Source organism: Phycodurus eques, chromosome 20 (genome assembly GCF_024500275.1).
Source record: "Phycodurus eques isolate BA_2022a chromosome 20, UOR_Pequ_1.1, whole genome shotgun sequence".
NCBI lineage: Eukaryota > Metazoa > Chordata > Actinopteri > Syngnathiformes > Syngnathidae > Phycodurus > Phycodurus eques.
In genome coordinates, this window is record NC_084544.1 from 5,476,261 (window position 1) to 5,498,918 (window position 22,658).

General features: G+C 41.2%; 1 protein-coding gene across 1 annotated transcript in view; it reads right to left on the reverse strand.

The window, feature by feature from the left end:
* Positions 1-16,143, reverse strand: part of csmd2 (CUB and Sushi multiple domains 2) — a 148,813-nt gene extending 132,670 nt beyond the window's left edge. The window contains exons 1-2 of the mRNA XM_061664441.1: positions 15,518-16,143; positions 624-840 (exon numbers count right to left, since the gene is read on the reverse strand). Of these exons, the coding sequence (XP_061520425.1) occupies positions 624-840; positions 15,518-15,689 (389 nt within the window). The 5' untranslated portion in view covers positions 15,690-16,143. The remainder of the gene's footprint in view (positions 1-623; positions 841-15,517) is intronic.
* Positions 16,144-22,658: the final 6,515 nt, after the last annotated feature.

Genomic DNA, 22,658 nt, shown 5'->3' on the forward strand with positions numbered 1-22,658 from the left:
ATGAAATGACAAATGAGGGTGCAAAAACAAAACAATGGTAACAGATAATTGGGTCAACATAATTCAATTTGGGATAGGTTTACCTCAGTTTGTTTTTGTTCCTCTTCTTTTTTGTGTCCTTTTTGTGTTTGTTTTTGTTCAGGATCGAATACCAGAGGGTCAAGGGCAAAGCCTGCAGATACAGTATCTACTCCTCCCACTCCTCGGATTTCAGTCATCCCTTCCCTAATCCCACAACCCTTTCCTTCCTCTCAATATCGACGCTATTTATTCTCTTTAGTAAACAACCATAATTTTGCAGTGGACCTTTTAAGTGAACCAATTATAGTTACTTATGAAAGAATACATTAATGTATTGTTTTTCTCTACATGCACCCATGGTCAGTAGCAATTAAGGGTCTTAATTTAGTCATCTTCAAATATGACGAATGGATCCCCCTGCTTTTTACATCTGTTAAAAGTGTTTTTTATTAGGTTTGCATCAGTATCAGATCTCAGCAACTAAGCAGGTCATCATCCAACCATAACCTGGAAAATAAGTCACCTTAAAGTCTCAAACATCTCACGTCACTGACTTAGAATAAAGAATTATTTATAATGGTAATAACTTCAATTGTAGCTACCTTGTCCGCAGGTTCCCGGGACTGGATGGCCCGTCATAAATGGACAAGATGTCAAAGTCTTCCTCCAGGGCAAAGCCTTGAAACACCAGCTGTATCCGGTTGTGCTCAGCTGCCACAATCACCCACGTGCAGTTGGCATAGTTGGGATAACCGTAAGGGTAGCCGGGGCTCTCTATCGTCCCATTGGAACTGTGTAGTGTATAGCTACAGTTCTGAGCTGGAAAGAGAAAAAGGACAGGTTTTAAAAAGTGTATTACACAAGTGTAGACAGCTAGCATCATATGCAGCAACTATCATTATTCTGATCTGAGAAAAAGGCCTCCACTTTATTAACAAAGCAATAGCACTTCCATTATGTCAAAGTTTCACTTTCTCAATTAGTAGTAGATTTACACATAAATGCATGACATGTCTCGAGGAGGGTACCGGTACATACATAATGTACACAATGTAGTACAAGAAATAAATAAACTGAAAAGAAATGTAGAGATTGGGTTTTCATCAAGTCCAATTGGGAAAATATTGCAACTATATTTTCCGCAGCTTCCATTCACTGAGTTGTAATTTGTGTCTAAATGCATTCATGTGAACATTTTTATTTTAATTTTTACCATATTGATAATGACCACTTTGTCATTAAGTTGGTCAAGTTTACAGTATCTTTTGTAAAATAACATACACGTTATGTTTAAACATGAAGTGTTTGTAGCTTTAAAAAAGTCCTAATATGATTATATTTTGCATGCAAAGCATGTTAACGTGTGGTCATGGGTGCACAGTGGACGCTGCAGTCAGTAGATATCATCCCTGATGCATGAAGAAGCATGCTATTAAGAAGAAGCATGCTATTAATAAATATTAAATCTCTCTCTTTTTGTTTGCTGAAGCCACATCCCTAAATCATTATGCAGACTGCATACAATGGAATTAGAAGAGAATAATTGGAGGGCATCTGTTATCTGTAGAGCTGACATTATTCAAATGGAACAAGCAAACACAAAATACGGATTTGATCTTTGTTTTGTTTCTCCTGAAGATCCACCAAAACCTGCATTCTTGTTTGCTGCAAACTAATGCACATACAAATCAAAACCATTTGACAGCCAAGACAAAAAAAATATCAAGAAACTACACTTTGATTTAAACCAATAATATATATACTATAATTACTGTTTATCCAAGTGGTGGATTTACAGTGGACATGCAAGCTACGGAATTCTGTTCTGTGATATTGTTTGCTTGTAGTGTATTTGACAGAACTTTCCAAAAGTTTAGAAATTTTGAATTTTTAAAACTTTGTTCTGTAGAATAGAAAGCACATAAACACACACACCCATGCGAAAGCAGTGCAGAAAGGTTTGATGGACATCAGCAGCTCATGCAATACAGTAGCACATCGGCGCCACAGTTTGTGTATCATGCCACCGTTGAATTCCCAGGGAAAGCCCCTGGGAATTAAAGGGTGGCTTGCGAAAAGAACAAGCAGGAGACAATCAGACATCCTCTTTTGAGGCGCTGCGCATGTGCCTGACCCCATCCAAAAACTGCCTAATGTGTGTGAAATGCATTTTAAGTGTAGAAAGCTGCACCCAACTGCTGGAATCTGCTGCCGTTTTAATTCTTTCTTCAGAAAGCCTCTTTATTAATATAAAATGTAATTAAAAATAACCAATTTGAGTTCGGTTATTGTGAGATAACCGTGCAACGGTATTTCTATTCATATAACCGCCTCTCATTTAACCAGAAAAAAAAGACCAAAGAAATCACCATTTTTTTTTTCATTAAAGCTTTGAAATGGGCCCAGCAAGTCAGAAGCTACCCTCCCATTAGCATCAGGTCAATACTAATATCCACGTAAAACCTCCACATCCACCTCTACCTTATTTTTATACACCCAGTTAGGTCAGTAAGCTCCCTTCATTACAAGCTTCCATCAGGCCAATCCATTGCGCATTCAAGCAGCCTGATGGAGGATCGAATAGGGTCAGATTAGGCAGAGAACCTCTTGTAAACAGTCCATAGGAGATTCAGGTGCGAATGACAAAACATAACCTGTGAACTGAAGGCAAACGCATTTCTAATCATCTGTTATAATAAAGATATGAATATTATGTTGTGGTAAAAATTCCAAGGCGTAGAGGGGGTCCGGTTTGGTGGCCTCAGTATTGGATCTCTGCTTTTTTGCAGATGATGTGGTTCTGTTAGCTTCATCAAGCCGTGACCTCCAACTCTCATTGGAGCAGTTCGCAGCCGAGTGTGAAGCGGCTGGGATGAGAATCAGCACCTCCAAATCTGAGACCATGGTCCTCAGTCGGAAAAGAGTGGCGTGCCCTCTCCAGGTCGGGGATGAGATCCTGCCCCAAGTGAAGGAGTTCAAGTATCTTGGGGTCTTGTTCACGAGTGAGGGAAGAATGGAACGGGAGATCGACAGGCGGATCGGTGCAGCGTCTGCAGTGATGCGGACTTTGTATCGATCCGTTGTGGTAAAGAAGGAGCTAAGCCGAAAGGCGAAACTCTCGATTTACCGGTCGATCTACGTTCCTACCCTCAGCTATGGTCACGAGCTGTGGGTCGTGACCGAAAGAACGAGATCCCGGACACAAGCGGCCGAAATGAGTTTCCTCCGCAGGGTGTCCGGGCTCTCCCTTAGAGATAGGGTGAGAAGCTTGCTTATCCGGGAGGATCTCAGAGTAGAGCCATTGCTCCTTCACATCGAGAGGAGCCAGATGAGGTGGCTGGGGCATCTGATTCTGATGCCTCCCGGATGCCTCCCCAGTGAGGTGTTCCGGGCACGTCGCACCGGGAGGAGACCCCGGGGACGACCCAGGACACGCTGGAGAGACTACATCTCTCGGCTGGCCTGGGAACGCCTCGGGATCCCCCCGGAAGAGATAGATGAAGTGGCTGAGGAAAGGGAAGTCTGGGCGTCCCTGCTAAAGCTACTGCCCCCGCAACCCAACCTCGGATAAGCGGTAGAAGATGGATGGATGGATGGATAAAAATTCCAGTGAGAAGAGTGTAACAGAAATCCAATTTGGGTATATATGACAATGGCGTGTAATTGTAAGCACGAGATTGGTTAGGCTGCATGTGTTCTCACAGGTTTCAGAAAAATGAAAAAACATCATAAAGATATTTCAAAGCATGATGATTCATGCGGCGGCGCGGTGGTCGACTGGTTAGCACATCTGCCTCACAGTTCTGGGGACCGGGTTTCAAATCCCGGCCCCGCCTGTGTGCACGTTTGCATGTTCTCCCGTACCTGGGTGGGTTTTCTCTGGACACTCCGGTTTCGTCCCACATCCCAAAAACATCCATGGTGGTAGATTGATTGAGGTCTCTAAATTGCCCGTAGGTGTGAACGTGAGTGCGAATGGTTGTTTGTTTCTATGTGCCCTGCGATTGGTTGGTGACCAGTTCGGGGTGTACTCCGTCTCCCGCCTGAAGATAGCTGGGATAGGCTCCAGCAGCCCGCGACCCTAGTGAGGTTAAGCGGTAAAGAAAATGGATGGATGGATGATTCATGCCAAGTGGCCAATGTTAGAATCAATGCTGACACACAATGTTGGCTTAAAGAGGAGGTAAGTGCTTTTAAAGTGGTTGCTTGCTCACTTATTTGAAGTCAAGAACTTTTCTTTTCTGCTGAGAAGTCAACACTTGATGAACGACTTCATACGGTGAATAGAACTATTTTGAATAATATACAACACCGATTACTTGCAAGAGTTCTATTGTTGACATGGAGAGCTATGTGGCTAGTACATCTGCCACAGAGTCAAGAAGTTCTGGGTTTGAATCTGGGTTCGGATCATTTCTGTAGTGTTTGCACGCTCTCCCCCACAGATTGTGACCCTGAAGAGGATTGCAATTTGGAATTAATAAACACATATTTGCAAAGTCCTTTTTTCCATTTCTTGTCCCATTGATTATCATTTAATTTATACAAATCCTCTTTAAGTCAAAATTCGTCCAGGGTATAATTTTAGGTATATGTAGACTGTAATTATCCTCACTATGAGTCAGCTTGAGAGGAACAGCATCCGTGACTGTTTTCTGGTTTAGTGTGTAATTAATATATTTTAGAAAATGTTTTTTTTTTCTGTGTTAAATGTAAACTGAGGCATTGCAATGCTACTCTGTGTTGCTTTGAAAGCTTAGAGGCTTTGATTAACAGGACCAGTTCTCGGGGCATCCATGAATAATTGAAACTTCACCTGTGGTGCATTATGAAATTAGCTGTTGGGGGCTGGTGACCTACACTGAAGCTCCTCAGTGTAGATTCAAAGGGAAGCGCCTGGCCGCCAGTCAGCCCTCGTAATATGCCAGTAAGCGAAGTCTGGCTGCGTTGCAGAGTAAAATGTCATCGTTTCTCGAGTTGCAAAAACGCTGCTTCAGCGACTGGTGCTAGGGGAACAATGTGTTTGGATTGTTCACATTGTAGTGCGAATGTGAACTTTCAACAGATAGCGAGCGGTGTTTATCATTCACAGTGTTGGTCTCTGCGCCGCAGGCTACTCCGCAGCTGGCACTAAACTTCTCCAGTCTGCACGCTGCCAAATGGGCGCACAGGGAGAGGTGTGACCTTGCCTGAGAAGCACTCCGGGCCTTTACTTGTATGTTTATTATGTGTGCGAGAAGAGCTATAGTGTTTGCTTGACAGCGTGCTGCGACACTTTGAGGAATTTACGTGCCCTGTGCTGCACTACTGTACGTGAGGACACAGTGAAGGAGAGAGGGAACAGAGGAGAGCGAGGGTGTGATGGCAGGCAAAAGGTCTACAAAATCATAGAATTTTGCGGACATGGAAGCGGGATCTTGTATGAAGAGACAAATCTGTAGGCAATAAAAAAAGTGGCAGACTGGAAGAAATGAAAGTGGAAGGACAGCGTTTGTGTGTGTGTGTGTGTGAAGGTCAGCAGGGGGAAGAACAATGTCCAGCAAGAAAGAGTATATAGAAAAAGAGGAAAACACAGACAAGGGTATTTTCTGTGTTGTGCTGCTAATGAGGTCACAGGTGAGCAGTGTGATATTTGCAGCAAGACTGCAGTTTGAGAGCGGATCTTAGAGGACTATCGGAAGGTATTGGAAGACGATGGCACGTGATATAACTGTCCTGTCTCTTTGTTGATGTTACATGGAAAAAAAAAAAAAACTTACGACAGCATGCACACACCTACATGAGCTTTTATGACATCCTGGTCAAGATCCATTGGCGTTTACAATGGCGCCGTGATTTATAAATTTAATTCGTTCTGGGACCACGCAAGTTAGGGAAACACCGTTAATCCATTCCAGCACTTGTGCTCCCTCTTGGGCAGTATAATACATTCATCCAGACACAACGAAAAAGAGTTTCATAACTGAGTGACTCAGCGGGGTGCAGTAACAGTAGTCGTTTTCGCAGAGGATAAAGAATATATTCCTGCCGTTCATGCACCGTTTATGTTCAAATATCCATTGTTTAAAGTATTATAACATCACCACATAGATGCTATTTGCCGGTCCGTCTACGTCGTTTTACATTGTGTGTTAGGATTAAGCTAGCGGACATTCAAACTGATGTGGTTGCACATCGAACTCATTCAAGCATGCCTTTATAAGCCTTGCTTTGTGCACTGGAGCCCAGTTGCACTGGAACAGAAAGCAGCCTCACTCACTCAAAAGTGCAAAAAATAAAGCATTAAATTGTACAAAAGTGTCTTCAGGAGAGTTCCCTTCACTGGATCGAAGTGGGAACCCCACAAAAACAGCCATTTATCTCCACACTAAACTTAATGGGCACAATGCAGTCAGGCAGGTTACATTCTCCTGGTCAAGGACAAAATTTGTCTATTAGACTGCCAAATAGAGATGCATAATTTGTCACTCTACAGAACACATTTTCACTGCTATGGAGTCCAGTGATAGCGAGCATCCAACACTTGGAATTGTGCTTGAAAAAGCAATAATGCTCCCAGAGCACACTGTTTATGCCACGTAAGGATGGAAGTGTTGCATTTTCTAACCACATTCACTTTGCAATAACAGCTGATTTGGGGTTTATTTGACAGAAGAAATTTCACACACTGACTTGTTGCAAACAGAAGACTTCTGTTACTGTGCCACACCATGTTCTTTTTCAATATTTTTGAAGTGAAATTGCATAACTGGACCTGATGAATTGTAGAAAGCAATAGTGTGGTAATGGGAGGGAATAAAAAACTTGTATATATAACTCACAAGATTCCCTGACACACATGATGACAGGTCAACTGTTTTTGTTCTACAACACAGTATCTACTGTTAGGGTGCTGATTAAAGTCAATGTTTACCAATTTGATACACATTTCTGACTAACCAAAAAACACCCAAGAATTAGCAACCTGCTGATGAGAAGAAGCAAAGAAAATATTCAATTTGTAGCTTGTTTTCCTAGGTTTGCAGTGATTCATAGCCTCTAAACAAATGTATTTAACAAACCAAACAAGCACACATTTAAAGAAAAGTCTTTTGAAGAGGTGCACATTAATTGCTGACATGAGAGCTTGCACAAATTCCTGCCTGTTGTCCGGCCTGGTAAAAATAAATCACAATGGAGCTGGTGTTCTCTCAAACACAGAGAGAAACAGACATGCAGGCGGTGCAGGCTGGTGGCCTCTTCCAGCTGGGTCATTTTTAACTAGCAGTACCAGCCAAGAAGCCCATTTCTCAATTTACTGAAGCATTCTACTAAGTAGAGAAAGAGAGTCAATAGAGATATTATTTCTCCTCATTATCCCACTCGAACAGCACCATGTTTATTCTTTGCAGCAATGAAGAACGCCACTCCTCAGCAGCCCACACGCAAAGCTTAAAGATGATGAACAGAAAAATACCCCTTTCACAGTCAAAGGCATGTTATACTTGATGATCCCCACTTTCACAAAGACTCCTGTTTCTGTGGGAGTGTTTCTATCACTTTTGCACAGTATAAACCCAATTGAAAAAAGAAAAAAAAGATACAAGCTCAATGCATGGTGCTGTTCAAGAAGCCTCATTAACGGCTCGCCTTATTGAAGAGGCGTGTTGTTGCCCTGGCAATGACACCAAATAGCAGGAAAACATGAAGACAAATCCCTATCTTTCAATTATTTATTATTGCTGCAGTCCGCCTCAACACTTAATGTGGCACACTCACACATTTGTGCAACCAAGTGCACATTCCAGTCTGAATTCCATCCATTTGTTTTCCCCTCTACTCCCTGGCACAATTTTGTGTGACACCTAACTTAACAGTGGAAGTCAATTAGCAGCTCATTTTCCCTATTCACACATTTAGTATAATCACTGTGGTGCTAATGCAATATGGGATATAAAAAAAAAAAAAAAAACATTGCAAAAGAAGAATATTCTCAATGAAGGCTATGTGAGCACTTAAGACATTGTTGGTCTTGAACTAATACTCTACAGTTCATTTAGAGGGATCTTTGTCTGCTCTCCTCAGTTGTTTTGCACAGCGCTCTGCATCCTGCTTGATGGGGAAAAAGGACACCTTCTTGTGGGTAATCCGTAGATTGTAGGTATAGATTGCTTTCAAAGCAGCACTCTTTCCGTGCAGTCTAATTGTGTAGAAGTCGAAAGAGGAACTGACCACACAGCTCAACTGATTTGTTGGTGCAGTAAACATTTTCCTATCAGAGTTTACAGTCTAAGTCATTACTATCAAGTCTTAGTTTGGGACGTCATTAAATTTATGTTTTAGAATTATGGCTTCATTTAGAGGGGGATCGCTCTATATAATGCTGGAAATGCTTGAGGTGGCCATGATAAAGTGATGCCCAATGTGGACTGAATCAGGACAAACGTCTCCTATAATAATTAATTTATGGTCAACATGTGGCAGGTTTCATTTTTAATTTTGCATCAATACAAAAAAAAATAATAAAAATTGGAAACTTATTGGCTTGGGTACAACTGCACAAAATAAAATAAAGAATTGCGATTTTTCAGAAATTGTGCATGGATGTTTTTGTTTTTTTTTTCCCCAGGGTAAAAATGACAAAGAATTAGTTATGTGTAACACTGTTTAATACATCATAAGATCTTATAGCAATGTATATACTGTATGTAATTATGCCCCATGAGCAGGCTGTGACAATAGAGGGAGCAATTTGACTGAACCTGAGTGCTATGTTCTTCTGATTGTTCTTCTTTTTTTTAGCAATTGCAAAAAAGACAATCATACATATGACAATCTTTTGGCAAATCATCAAAACAAGGATGATATGAAACATATATAATAATAAAAACACAATAAATTATAATAGAGTACTTTGACCCAGTTCAATATTAACACAATATTTTTGTTCTTTAATAATTATTCTCCATTGAGGATATGCTGAAGGTCCAAACTCACAAATTGCTGAGTAAAGATTAATCGAGAATGGCCTGTTCTGCCCTCCACAAGAATTCAAATTAACGTATAGACGTGTTAAGTACAACATGATCCCGTTTTTCAAGCAGAGTCGCGTACACAATACTGTAAGCAGGGAGATTCTTGTAACTGTTATATATTAAACCCAAGAGGGAGATGTGAGCCAAAGGCCAGTTCGTTAGAGCCCCAGTAGGACTATTTCATCTACCACCAGGCGATGGCTGGAAAGCACATGATCAATCAGCTCATTTTAACTGAGTGTGGAACGCGTTAACCTTTCGATTCTGATGCAAAGTGCCCCCCACGAAGGCTTGTGTGTGTGTGTGTGTGTGTGTGAGTGGGTGGGTGTCTGTCAGGAGTAGATAACAATCATCATGAATCAGCTGCATCAGCCCACACACACTCTTCTTTTGGTTTGGATTTAGTTACGATGAAAAGCTTTTTTTGTAATTACAATGAACTTCATTTACTTGTATGTAAATTATGGCAGTTTTAAATATTCATTTAGATTTTTTTTTCTAAAGGAACAACTGTTGTTGTTTCTTTGTGCAGGTAATAGAATTACACCCTATTTCACCTAAAGTACTGCAACTACAGGTAACCAACACATGCAGCAATAGTTTTCTCTACACAATTCCACTGCACCATTCCAAAATAAAATTCAAAAATACCTCAGGCAGATTGTGTCTAGCTTGGCTATAAAGTGAAATGAAGAAGGGAAAGTAACATGACAAAGACAAGGACAAGTTAGCTGCTCTAAATCTAATCTCCAATCTCCTGGATCATTGCAGTCAGATAAGACCAGCTAACGTCAGAAAGCCAATGAAAGCCTTTCCCTGATCTTTGCGTCTTTACAAGACAGCCAGGGCATCTACATCAGTCCCTTTCTATGGGAGGATTTAGACAAAATTCCCTTGTCTGACAGTGACAGTAGCATAGGGAGAGTAGAAAAAAAAAACTCAAAATCATGTCTTTGGCAGCTTTCTCTTCCATATATGGGGATGCAAGGTACGTGTTGATTTATTTTTACCTTAAGATAGAGAATTAATTTTCTGAAGTGTGATAGCAGTGGAGTTGCAGCGGTTGCAACTGTAACACATGCTGACATCAGCCAGCTGCCCGCAGCAACCAAACATCTCCACTGGGAGATTGTGGTAGGAAAGGTGAACATGGTATTCCAGTACGAATGCATACAGAACACAGTGGTGATTGCACTGAACTCATGTAATACAATGCAATACTGTATATGAATCTTTTGCTCCACAGTAGGATTGGGGGAAAAACTACCATCAATCGAAGTGTGGGGCATAGACAAAAGACAAAACTCCAGTATGCAGCCTTCTACGGAGTGACCTCATTTAGGATTTGTTTGCGATATGAGCAGTCATTCAGCCATTTTTTTTTGCTTTGCTGTTTTTGCAAGTCTTCCCAAAAGAGGCTTCAAGCTGTTTATTGTCAATCACGATTCAATTTTTAGCTAAAATAAAAATAAAACCAAGAAAATTACACATTGTGTGTTAAAAAAACAACAACATAACTTTACCTTACAGTCCACTAGCTTTATGCCAACACATATTGGGAAATTCCATAGACAGGCTAACTAATAGCATCGGTGTCGCAGCAACTGATATTTGAACACAAATGGTTGAGCAACACATTTTGAAAGATAATATAACAATAGTCACAGGAATATATTACCAATAGCAATATTACTGTGGCTTACTAAAATTAGTTGTGACATCTCTATGTACCGAATGTCCGTATGTCTGCAACACATCAGGGAAAAGCTTATATGTCATTTGTTTTTCATCACTAAACTTCCGACTTGCTTCCAGTCAGAAAAATTATTGCTTTGACTGTACTGTGCATATTGTTCAATAATAATACAAAGTTTTACGGCAAATACCATTAAAGTCCTATTCCATTGTTTCGTGCTTAATAGGGGAAACGTCTGATAGAACAATTGTATGTACTGTTCCTCCATCTCAGTAAGTGCCACTTTAATCAGTCAATTGCAAAAGGACATCAGACTTTTGAGTTCAGAAGCTTGAACTTTGTCTGTGCGTGTGTGCACGTGTACATGTGTGTTTGTGAGTGTGTGTGTGTGTGTAAAAGTCAATGAGCCACTGCATACTAGCAAATGGCTGCATGTATGCATTTATGACTATTTTGGGGAAAGTCTGCCAGCGTGCATGAATTAGTAAGCGAGCGAGAGAGTATGAGTCACCGTTGTGGCTGAGATTAGCGCGCGGCGACAGAGCTGAAGCCATCTGGAAACGGATGACAGCGCGATTGGGAGGAGCGAGAGAGGGCGGTGACGAAGGGAGACGACAGAAACATCAGCAGGTGGTATTAGGACTTCCAAAACAGCACGACTCCAGGAAACACTCACGGCCTCTTTTACACTAGCCGATGACCTGCTTGTCAACACTTTCATCATGTGAGATTGAAATACGGTGACAGCTCACTACAAAAACATGAATAAGCACACACTCACTTAGCACGCACTGCTATTTGTCCAAACAGGAGTCTCCTTAATGACTGATAAGAAAACGAGCTCTCCAAATTGATCATTTACTATACGGCGGAAAATCACCCGACACTCCAAAGGCACATAAACCCAAAGCTCCTCTTAATAGTTATTTCCCATCTTTGCATTGTCTTTTCCTGCTTCTTGGCACAATCTTCCTCACGACCGTCGCTCAACACCTTCGCAGTCTCTCCCTCTCTTGACCGCACAGATATTATGTATTCCACACACTCGCTGGTTTGGAATAAATATGCTACCTTATGTGTTTCCTTTCTCCATTTATTGCGCACCGGTGAATGTGGATAGCAGATGGGAGATAGGAGGCAACAGAGCATGCGGCAGATTAGAGATAGAATGTAGCAGGAGGACAGGTGGGAGAGAGGTTAGATGAAGCAATGGCAACGTTAATTGCATCGGACATATGGGAGTGGTTGGCCAACGTTTGGGCCAATATGTCTTCCAGGAAGTCAATAGTACATTATTTTAGGGGCCTGGTCCCGTGAGAATATTCTAGATGTAAAGCAAACACTAATATTTTTAGTTTTAATTGAAGTGCAGAAGACTCAGACCGAAATTTCTGACTTTCGATTCCGGGGGAAAAAAAATAGAACTCTGTTTTGGGCAAATTGGATGTTCCCTGATTTCTGCACAATTACCTGAATCTGATGTCAGTTGTACTTTATACCATCATTTAACACTAGGTGGTTCGACATCAAAAATGGTGTATTTCATTTAGTAAATTGGATGTGGAAAAAAAAAGCTCACAAATTTTGCGCTATTCGCATTGGGATTCAGCCCTTTTCCCCCACCAATAGCAAATATTTGCAAGCAATGGTGACGCCTCCCAATTTTGTTTTCATAGTTTAAACCAATAGACCCCAACCTCATCTTATAACACTATTCTTTTAAATAAATGGCCTACAGATTATTTAATTGAGAAAAAAATGCACCAAAATTTAGAGGACACTGGCACTTTGCACCCTGTAAAAATAACAATGATCATTTCCTATCAACCATGTCATTGTGTTTTGACTCGGTGAAACTCCTGATACCCCAACTAAGATTAATAAAAGTAAGACTAAAAGTAGTTTATGATAATAGTAAAAAAAAAAAAAAAAGTATTGCATGTCAGTAAGTCTGACCGGGATTTGCCTTCAGTTCACTTCCGCTCACACATTCCCTTCATTTAAAAATGACTCGCATTTGCCTAATTTAGTATGAAATTAGAAGCAGAAATCTGATCAGATCTTGTTAGATAGGCTCCTAAAGTGTGACTGTGTCTAATTGGGGGTGCAAAGCCATGAAAACATTGGAGAAATCCCAATTTCAAGAGCCAGCTTGCGATCCAGCGAGAAGCAGCTGCTTGCTGGGGTCGTTGGCTGCTAGAGCTGTCTATGGTCCTGAAATCAGACTGAGTACATTTGCACTTGCAATATGGAAATGCAAGATGCATCAAAATTTGCAACATGCCGTGGAACCTCGACTTTCCCGGTTAATCCATTCAAAAAGTCTGACGAAAACTGAAGCAATATTTCCTATTGGAAACAATTTGTGAAAATTGAACTTTCTTTGGTCCCATGGGGGCTTGTTAGGCAGTCACACTCAATAAATGAGCATTAAAAAAAAAGTTACAAATGCTCCCCTTGGACGCGCAAGGTGATGCTTACTCAAAAAGAAAACACTCAATAAAGTTGCGCAAACTACATGGGATGCTTTGTGCGGGCGCTCTATCCCAGGAAATGAGTGGCTCAAATGAGTCACAAAGGCAAGCAAATGTTTGGTACAGACTGTTTTCAACTGTTTGAAAACCAATGGGATGTACGAAAACTGGGACAAAAGTTCGCCCCCCGCCCCCCAAAAAAATCATCCAAAAAAATCACAGAAACTAGGGCCTACGAAAACCGAGATTCCATTTCACATCGATGTTGGATACCTTATAGCTCTGCATGAGTGATTCAGTATATTACACATAATTTTTAGTATGACGCAGACTCCAAACTAAACAACAAAAATGAGTCATTGTTATCCTCATAAAGGCACAATCAGAACCTTCTCATCTAATGTCTGGATTATGTGAGTGCATTTAATTCCTTTCTGTGGATAATTGGAGCACAATGCAATTAACTACTAGACACACACACACAAAAAAAAGATTGCATCTGTTCAGAATCAGAATCAGAATCAGAATCAGAATCATCTTTATTTGCCAAGTATGTCCAAATAAAGATGATTCTGATCATCTTTATTTGATCATGATTCTATGACTGTGTAAATGCAAGGCGATGCTATGAAGTTAAAGCAAACTCTTTTAGATTGTATAGCATTACTGTGGGTTGCATCATCATCATCATCATAGCAAAAAAAAAAACAGATATGCAGCAGAAGATGAAGCCTGATCAGACACTTCTGGAGCCAGAACCAGTCTGCAGACGTCATCCTCTCTCAACCACCCTCAGGTTCTTTCCTCCGTGGGTTTGAGCTTGATTACCGCTTATTGAGCGACAGGTCCTCCGGGAATGTTGTTTTTGATCACTCGGAGCTCTCTTTGACACGTCTCTCGACACCTCTCGGGAGACACCGTGAGAGTGCACAGAGAGGTTACAATGTTGTTTTAAAGTCAGGCGCTGTTGGGCAAATGAATACCTCTTATGCACCCGAGGCGAGTTGACTGCCGCTTGTCAAACACAGCCTACAGATGAAGAACATTTGTATGGTTTGAATCGTTATGTTCAATCCATCTTGGGACAGGATACATGAGCTACAGGCCTCATTTCTTGAATCAATCCACCTCTCATCTTAGTGTGGGGCTCTGGTGCCCCTTAATGGGGGGATGGGGCAACTGCTGGTGACTCCCGTGCAGGAACGCACAAATCGCAATCGTCCACTGACCTCCAAGAGAGGTGGGACACTTTCAGTAAATAAGAGCTCCCTGGATTCAGATTAAACACCCTGATGAGCATTTCTCCATTGAATAATACTGAACACTTGAGAGTAAAAACAAAATTGCTTGATGACACAAGTTTGGTCATCTGGTGGGTGGAAGAACATTTTAATAAGAGAATATCGCTGAAGCTGAAAAGCACATTCCCACTCACTTGTGGATTATGTGCCAAAAATTGGAGTGGGCGAGAGCCACAATGTACTGCCGTCAAATCCACTGTGGCCTCGTCACTACACGGACTAAGCTAAATATATAAAGTCCAATATATGATCTACGGAGCCAAGACACTGATGTAAACAAAGAAAAGGTTATCGTCACTTCGTCAAAGATTTTAAATTATCTGTTGAATGCTCGACTGCAAGAGTGCGTTGGTCATTAATGCGCGAGAGAGAGAAAAAAGTGGGGGATCTTCTGACGTCTGAAGGCAAAGGAGGATTCAAAAGAAAGACACCCCCACCCCCTCTCTGCGCACACATGAAGACGCATTATGGATGCTGAACGCCTGCTTGCACTTTTTTTTTTTTTTTAGATTTCCCCCTCTTTAACTCTTTCGAATTGGGGGGCACAATTAGCCTAAGACCACCAACAACACCAGCCATGAACACAACTCCTTTGTAAGTCCCCCCTCTCCACTTCTCTCTGTTGGTAGAGGGAGGGGAGGGGGGGGGTGTTCCCCAATTCCACATCAGTTTCCACAATACGCAAGGCATCAGCCATCTTATTTACATAAATGCATTTTTTTTTTAAAAAGCTTTCTAATCTATAACATTGCTGCTGCTTTACATTTCACAAAAGACTTCTATAGTTAGAAGCTCTTGACGCAGCTGCCACCTCTTCCATGTTAAGGTGCAACATCACAAGGCGCATCCTTATGCGTCTAATGAATATGTGTGTGCGTGCGTGTGGTGCCGATTTGCATTCAGCCAGTGGTTGCGGGGTGATAGTGGGTGGTGTCATTGTTAGAGTAGGATGGAAGATGGGGGGGAGCCTGCCGCATTTTACATGACTTCAGCTCTTTTACGGGGACTCACCCTTTACCGATGCGCTGAGAAGCCCCACATAGAGCACAAGCATCACCCGGCTCCACTGACGCGTTCCCCCTCTCATCACAGCAAAAATCCCAATCCTGTCCCCTCTCTGGCGTGCGCATTCCGGTCCCCTCTCGGGTCCGGTTGCCTCGTCCTGACTCGAAGCGGTGTCCATGGCAAAAGCTTCCTCTCCGGGTCTACGCTACAGTGATAGTTCTCAGATGGTTAGAAAAGAGCTATTCACTCGGTGTCGGTGCTGAGAAAAATCCCAATGCATGGAGGAGGCTCGGAGCGAGCAACTGGCTTGAAGCATGTCTTGCAGGCGCCGAACGGCTCAGAGTCTGTTTGAATGGGGGATATATTTCACACCTGGGGAAAAGAGAGCGGGGAGGGATGGGGGGGATCAGCAAACCCAAATGAAACGCTTCAAGTGGAAGCTGGTCGACTCCACGCGGGTAAAAAATCACGGCGATCGCTCGTCTGCTGCTCCACGTATAGGCACGAACCGCGTCAAAACCAAAACGTTCCCCTTCCGACTTGCCGCGCAGCTAAATATCGATCCAGACAGTCACCATTTGCAGGCATGATAATCCCCTTGAAACTAGGATCACGTAAAAATGAGTGGACACCGGTGGAGGAGGGTTGTGATCCGGGAACGGCGGAATAAAACCCCTTTTGGAAAGTTCTCGACCCAGCATCTGTGTGCAAAAAAAAAAAAAAAAAAAAAAAGAATAAAAAAAGAAAAATGTCGGGATCTCGATGTGCGGAGAAAAAGATGCAGTTTGTAGTTATTCCCAGATGTCAACGTGGCGTCTGACAGCGTCGTCTCGGTTCTGTGTGACGACAAGATCAGAATGCGCAGACCTTCTCTCTCCTCTAGCGCTCTCTCTCTCTCTCTCTCTCTCTCTCTCTCTCTCTCTCTCTCTCTCTCTCTCTCTCTCTCTCGCCACCTGCGCCTCTCAGTGAGAATCCACGTGGCCACCCCATTCCAATATCATAAAATCGTTTTTTTTAATGGCAGTAATAAAATTAAATGACCATTCCACTAGGCATTTTTTTTCATGTAAATGATGAGTGATGCGGCAGAAATGACCCCTACCTGAAAAAATAAAATAAAATAAAATAAAAAAAATAAAGAAATGGTGAGTTCATCACTATATGCCATAGCAATCTAAAGCTTCCATGCAAATATATGTAGATGCTGAGTAAAGCCATGGCTTAATCAGGACAACAATCATTCTTAATATCAATACATAATTGTATAATATATATTATTGTATATACAGTATGTACATACATTCGGTTTGATGTGGTATAGGCACGCCCGCCCCATTACTCTGCAAACATCACTGCAATAATCTAGCTCTGCAGCATATCTGGAGCGGACATGCATATTGCTTTAGTGGTCTAATTTTATTATTATTATTTTGTTCAGCTCATCCAAGTTTGCAGGAAAATCAGTACATAAACAGTGTTCTATAAAGAAAGAAGTCTAAAGCAATTAGTCTGGTGACGTTGCTGGCCACTTGCAGAATATCCGATCATATCACCCAGCACGGAACATAAATCTGTTTTTACAAAATCTCCTGACATCAAGTAACAATGTTGAAGTGCACCATCTTACTGAGAACAGTAGCAACCGTGATCAGCAGCTTGTTGTGGAAATATGATTTTTTTATCATCTCCAGATAACTTTGACCAGTAACAGGTTATCCCTCAAAGAAGAAGCGGCCATAAAGTGTATTAAGGTATTAAGGGCTTTAACACTGAATATAAAATAAAATCTAGAATCTGCTGGCCTCCATCTTTATCAATATATTTGAATTGGTTTCACTCCCCATACAACAATAGTGGTAAGTAGTTCTTTCAATATTCACACAATAGCAAGAAATTGACGGTTTTGATGCCCAGAAGTCCCAGAGACAATAACATGTCAACAAAAACACTTGAAAATAATGTAGCAGTTTCGTGGCACTAACACTATAATTCTATTTCAGCAGTTACAATAATTGATCATTTTCATCGTATCACGGCTCCAGCTATGAACAGTGTATCATTCAGTCAGCGGATTGGAAAACTGTTTAACATAGATGCGTCAACATCTGGTTCACTAATCGTGAAATTGGTGTTTAATAGTCTGGAACGTCCATTGGTGAAACTGAATGCCATTTCCACCTCTTGCGTACGGCCGCTGTGATTAGTTTTCTGCAATGCACCGTGCAGGATAATGAAATGTGCACTGGCCTCCAACCTCTGCGATCATAAACAGTCCCACAACACTGGATTCAACTTTGCAAACTTCTTCAACTGCTCACATATTCGGCAAAAAAAAAAAGGACGAAGGTCAATTGCAGGAATTCATGTGAGCCTACATTTATTGCTCAAATTAGAAAAAAATAAAAAATAATCAACACCAGTGTCTTGTAAGTTTCTTAAGGTACTTGGCCTTCTACAGTTCAGTATCTATGCTCCCACTTAGAGATATACAGTTAACAGTATGTATGTAAATGTGACATTAACTCTCACTATTATGCTGATGATACTCAACCATACTTACAGTAACTAACACACACAATTGCTGTATCCAGGAGGCGGGTCTTGGTGAGGTTAAACAGTTGGATGTCCAGTAACGTCTTGCTTCTACACCGTGAGAAAACTTATCTGCTGGTTATTGGTCCTGCCGGACACAGGTCCCTGTTAAAGTACACCATTTTCAATCTTGATAGAAATAGCGATTCCCAAAGTGACTCAGCAGAAAATCCGGGTGTTATATTTGACTCAACGTTTTCCGTTCAACTGCATATTTAAGAACATTACTAGAACTGCATCGTTTTCTTTCTTCGCAATGTTGCTACGATACAGGCCATACTATCCATGTTCACCATCCACCATAGTTCATTATTTATATTTTTTTTTTCACTTTGACTATTTTATTGCTTTCCGGCTTTCCCATGTCTGTGATTAAAACCCTGCAGTGAGTACTAAATGCTGAAACTAGAATCTTGACTAAAACTAGAACGTTTGATCATATTAACCCTATCCTGGCCACCTTGCACTGGCTCCCGGTCCACCTGAGATGTGATTTTAAGGTTTTGTTACTTACCTCCAAAATCTGACATGGCTCAGCACCTTCCTATTATGCTGACTCAGTGGAACCTTATGTTCCATCCTGAGTCTTACGCTCACAACATGATGATCTTTTAGTTACTCAAGTCAGCAGGTTGGAAAGCAGGGTGTTAAACTTTATCACACAGGGGGGGCAAAACTCAAAGCACTTTCTAAGGTTGCGGGCCAAACAAGATTAATATCTTTGAGCAGACTAAAACTGGAAGGAGAGCAGGGAATTACTCCATCGCACAAGAAGAGATTTGTGATTATTTGCAAGCACCGCAAATTCCCGCCATGCAGAATCCGTCGCTGTGGTGGGCCCAGTGGTGGTGTATTTTTGCTACTCACTGTTGGAGACATGGAACTAAACTAAAAGGCACTAATTATACTGTTGAATTGCACCTACCAGCGAGTATGTGTTCAATATTCTGGCCAACTAATGTCATCTCACCAGTTCACATCACTGATCAACCCAGTAAAAAGAATGTGCATAGTCACATGCTGATTGGTCCATGTTTGTGATGTATTGCATGAGAAAAACAGTAGAAATAAAATCCATAAATGCTGTCACATGGGGTAAATGAATTAAATTTATTATTTTATACTGTGTTCGAATCAAACTACAATGTCATAAATAGCCACTAAAATGAAACGTTGCGGTCATTTGCGCAAGACACGTACAATTTGGTTTATACTGTTCTGTATTTGGGTGGGACGGTGACGACTGGTTAGAGCATCTGCCGGGGTTCAATCCCCGGCCCCGCCTGTGTGGAGTTTGCATGGTCTCCCCATGCCTGCGTGGGTTTTCTCCGGGCACGCCGGTTTCCTCCCACATCCCAAAAACATGCATTGGTAGGTTAATTTAAGTCTCTAAATTGCCCCTAGGTGTGAATGTGAGTGCATATGGTTGTTTGTTTATGTGTGCCCTGCGATTGGCTGGCATCCAGTTCAGAGTGTACCCCGCCTCCTGCCCAATGATAGCTGGGATAGGCTCCAGCGCTCCTGCGACCCTTGTGAGGATAAGCAGCTCAGAAAATGGATGGATGGATGTTCTTTATTTGTGTTTTTCTGATGTTTTTTTTACTGTGACTCTGTGACATGTTTCCACTTGAGTTGACGTTAACTGATTCACACATCTTCAAGTGGCTTCGGTCCACTTGCTTGGTGCGCACCAGGGTTTGCATCATTCTGTTTACACTTGACCACATGAACCACAGTAGTGGCCGCCCCAGAGTTTGTAGTAACTGAAGCAAGCGTGACAAGTATGACATTTTCTCCTTCACGCATGGAAACACCCACTCATGTGTAATTACCTTCAGTTTTTCAGACTATCACCTCAAAATTCTGCCATTTAAGTTTTAGAAAAAGAGAGTGAAAGAAAGGCTGGAGTGAACTTAGCAAAGCTGCTTTCATGGCACTGCGATGTTGGCACACATCAACTGGCTGCACGGGTCCCACAACATCCGCAACTGAAACAAAAAGAGGACAAATAATAAATTGACAATTAAAAAAAAGATCCAGTCTTGGCAGACAGAGAAAGATAGCGGCCAAATAGTTTGGTGTAGCGGCCTGATCGATGGGCCGTTACAAATGCAAGGCTGTCAGAAACGAAACACGTTCGAGGGGACGGGAGTGGAGGCGGCTGGCAGAAATTGGACTTACGCATCTGAGCCCATGGTCCTTCTGATTTCTGCTTGTGTAAATGAGTAAATGGCACCGACGGGCCAAATATCTTCCTCTTGACATTCATCTCTCTTCGCAGTGCTAATAAGCCCGTCTCCGAGCTGTTGCTAGGCTACATAGGTTCGTTTGGTCTCGAGCAGGTGGCGAATGACTCGATGTTGATGTTTGTGTACCTCCATCTTCGATATTGATATAACTGAGGCAAACAGGGACTGAATGTGATGAACCCCCGACAATGACACATACTGCTATCACCATTTAACACTCCCTTACATTCTGATGCAGTTTTTTTCTAAGAGGGGATGAAAAATATGTAAAAATACATACATAAATCATTTTTTGGTCAAATTCTAATTAGATGATCCAGTTGACCATAGACACTGTAGATAGATAGATAGATAGATAGATAGATAGATAGATAGATAGATAGATAGATAGATAGATAGATAGATAGATAGATAGATAGATAGATAGATAGATAGATAGATAGATAGATAGAACCAAATAGTCAGTGATAGAAACATCTAGATTGGTTTTGAGGTGGGTGCCAACCATTGCAGATGACTCACTCAATGAATCAATACTTTTATCCAGAAATATGAAGAAGAAACAATATTTGAACCTTGGCGCAGGCATTGTGAGATGCCTAGGGCCTGTTCAAATGTCACATTAATATTTAAGCAGGAAAAAAAAAAAAAAATAGCAGCTGTTAGATTTTTGGATACAAGCAGTGGGAGTTTTACTGCACAAATTATCATAATCTGTTTGAGGGAATTAGTTGTCATGCATTACCGCTGAGTCAACCAACAGCAACTCGCCAACTGTTGAAGATTTTGGCTTTTGCAAGGCTCACATTTTGGATCAAAATCTAATTTGGCTCCGTCATAGAAATGGCATCGTTTAAATAGCAGCAAGAGAGTATGCAACTGCAACGCACCTCCCCCACATTGGTGTGACAGCATGACAATTGGCGTTAGGACAGTTTTCGATATTAGTGATACTGCAGCGTAGGTGCTTTTCAAAAGCAATTTTCGCAAATGGATTTTCCTGAAAATATGACTGCATTTTTTGCACTCTGCTTCCCTTCTATATGTGAATACGCAGACAGTTCAGTGAGCTTTATCTCTTTATTTATTCATTGGGGTTGCCTCTGCACAACCTCCCATGCAATTTCCAGAGGAATACCTTAGAACTACACCTCATCGACACTCGCTTGTCTTTTAAACTAGCTAAGCATTGATCCTCGCATTTTTTGTTTCTCAGGCAAATTGCTTACTTTTACTTTTCTTCTCCACTTTATGGGTCTCCTCATTCTGCAATGATTTTGTACCCTTCTAATCCCTTGTTTAATCTCTCCTCACCCTCACTTGCAAATTAGAACCTGTCCCTTAAAACGAACTTTCTTGCGAGATTTAGGATATAACTTAATCTAAACTTGTTCAATAATGTATTTGTGAAAGAGAGAGTAAAAATCTTATAAAGAGTTATTTTGGTTAAAAACTTCCTTCAAGAAGAGCCTTTTTGAATGCAGACATCCAATTCTAATCTATGCTAATCTTTTGGACTACTGCTATTGTTTCCAACCCATTTAATTTTCAATACAGTATTGTAAATGGTTTGCTCATTATTTCTGGCCATTGTCCTCACAACGTAAAGGTTTTTTTTAATAAGAATTTGTGAGACAAACCTGTATTCTTTTGAATCTATTGTCATAAAGCCAGTAAAAGCCACATCACTTACTTTCAGCGTTAATTTTAGAACCAATTCCAATATGCGACTTTCATTTTTGTGAGTGTGCAGATGGGACTCAATCCTCCACTGGTTCTGATTTTTTTATTTCAATCATTTATGCACATAAGTGCAGCCAGTGTATAATATAATCAATATTGCATTCGATTCAACTATTTCTGGAAGTAGAAAAAAAAAACATCATGCTAAAGTTAAGTCTCATGTGTGCTGCACAAATGTTATTTGTCCTGGTGTCACTCTTGACGGATTCCCCTCATAAGACAACCACAATCAGGGATCATTCTTCATCTCTCCTCCCACTCAATGGACTTCGTCTCCATCATTGTATTCCCTATTGCCCAACACGTTTTCTTTTTCTTTTTTCACCTTCTTCTTTCTGCTACTGAGAGACGGAGTTGTGAGTGAACACAACGGTAACACCCAGTTATAACAGGGTGTACACAGTTGTGCAACCACATAATCTCAGTTGTTTATGTTTTTTACTTCCGTCTAAAATAATTGTTGCTTAATGGCCTAAAATTAGATGTCTAATACAACAGCATTTACAGTATTTCCAATTGAACATGGACTCAATGCATTTGAACACATTTATGGTATAGATAGA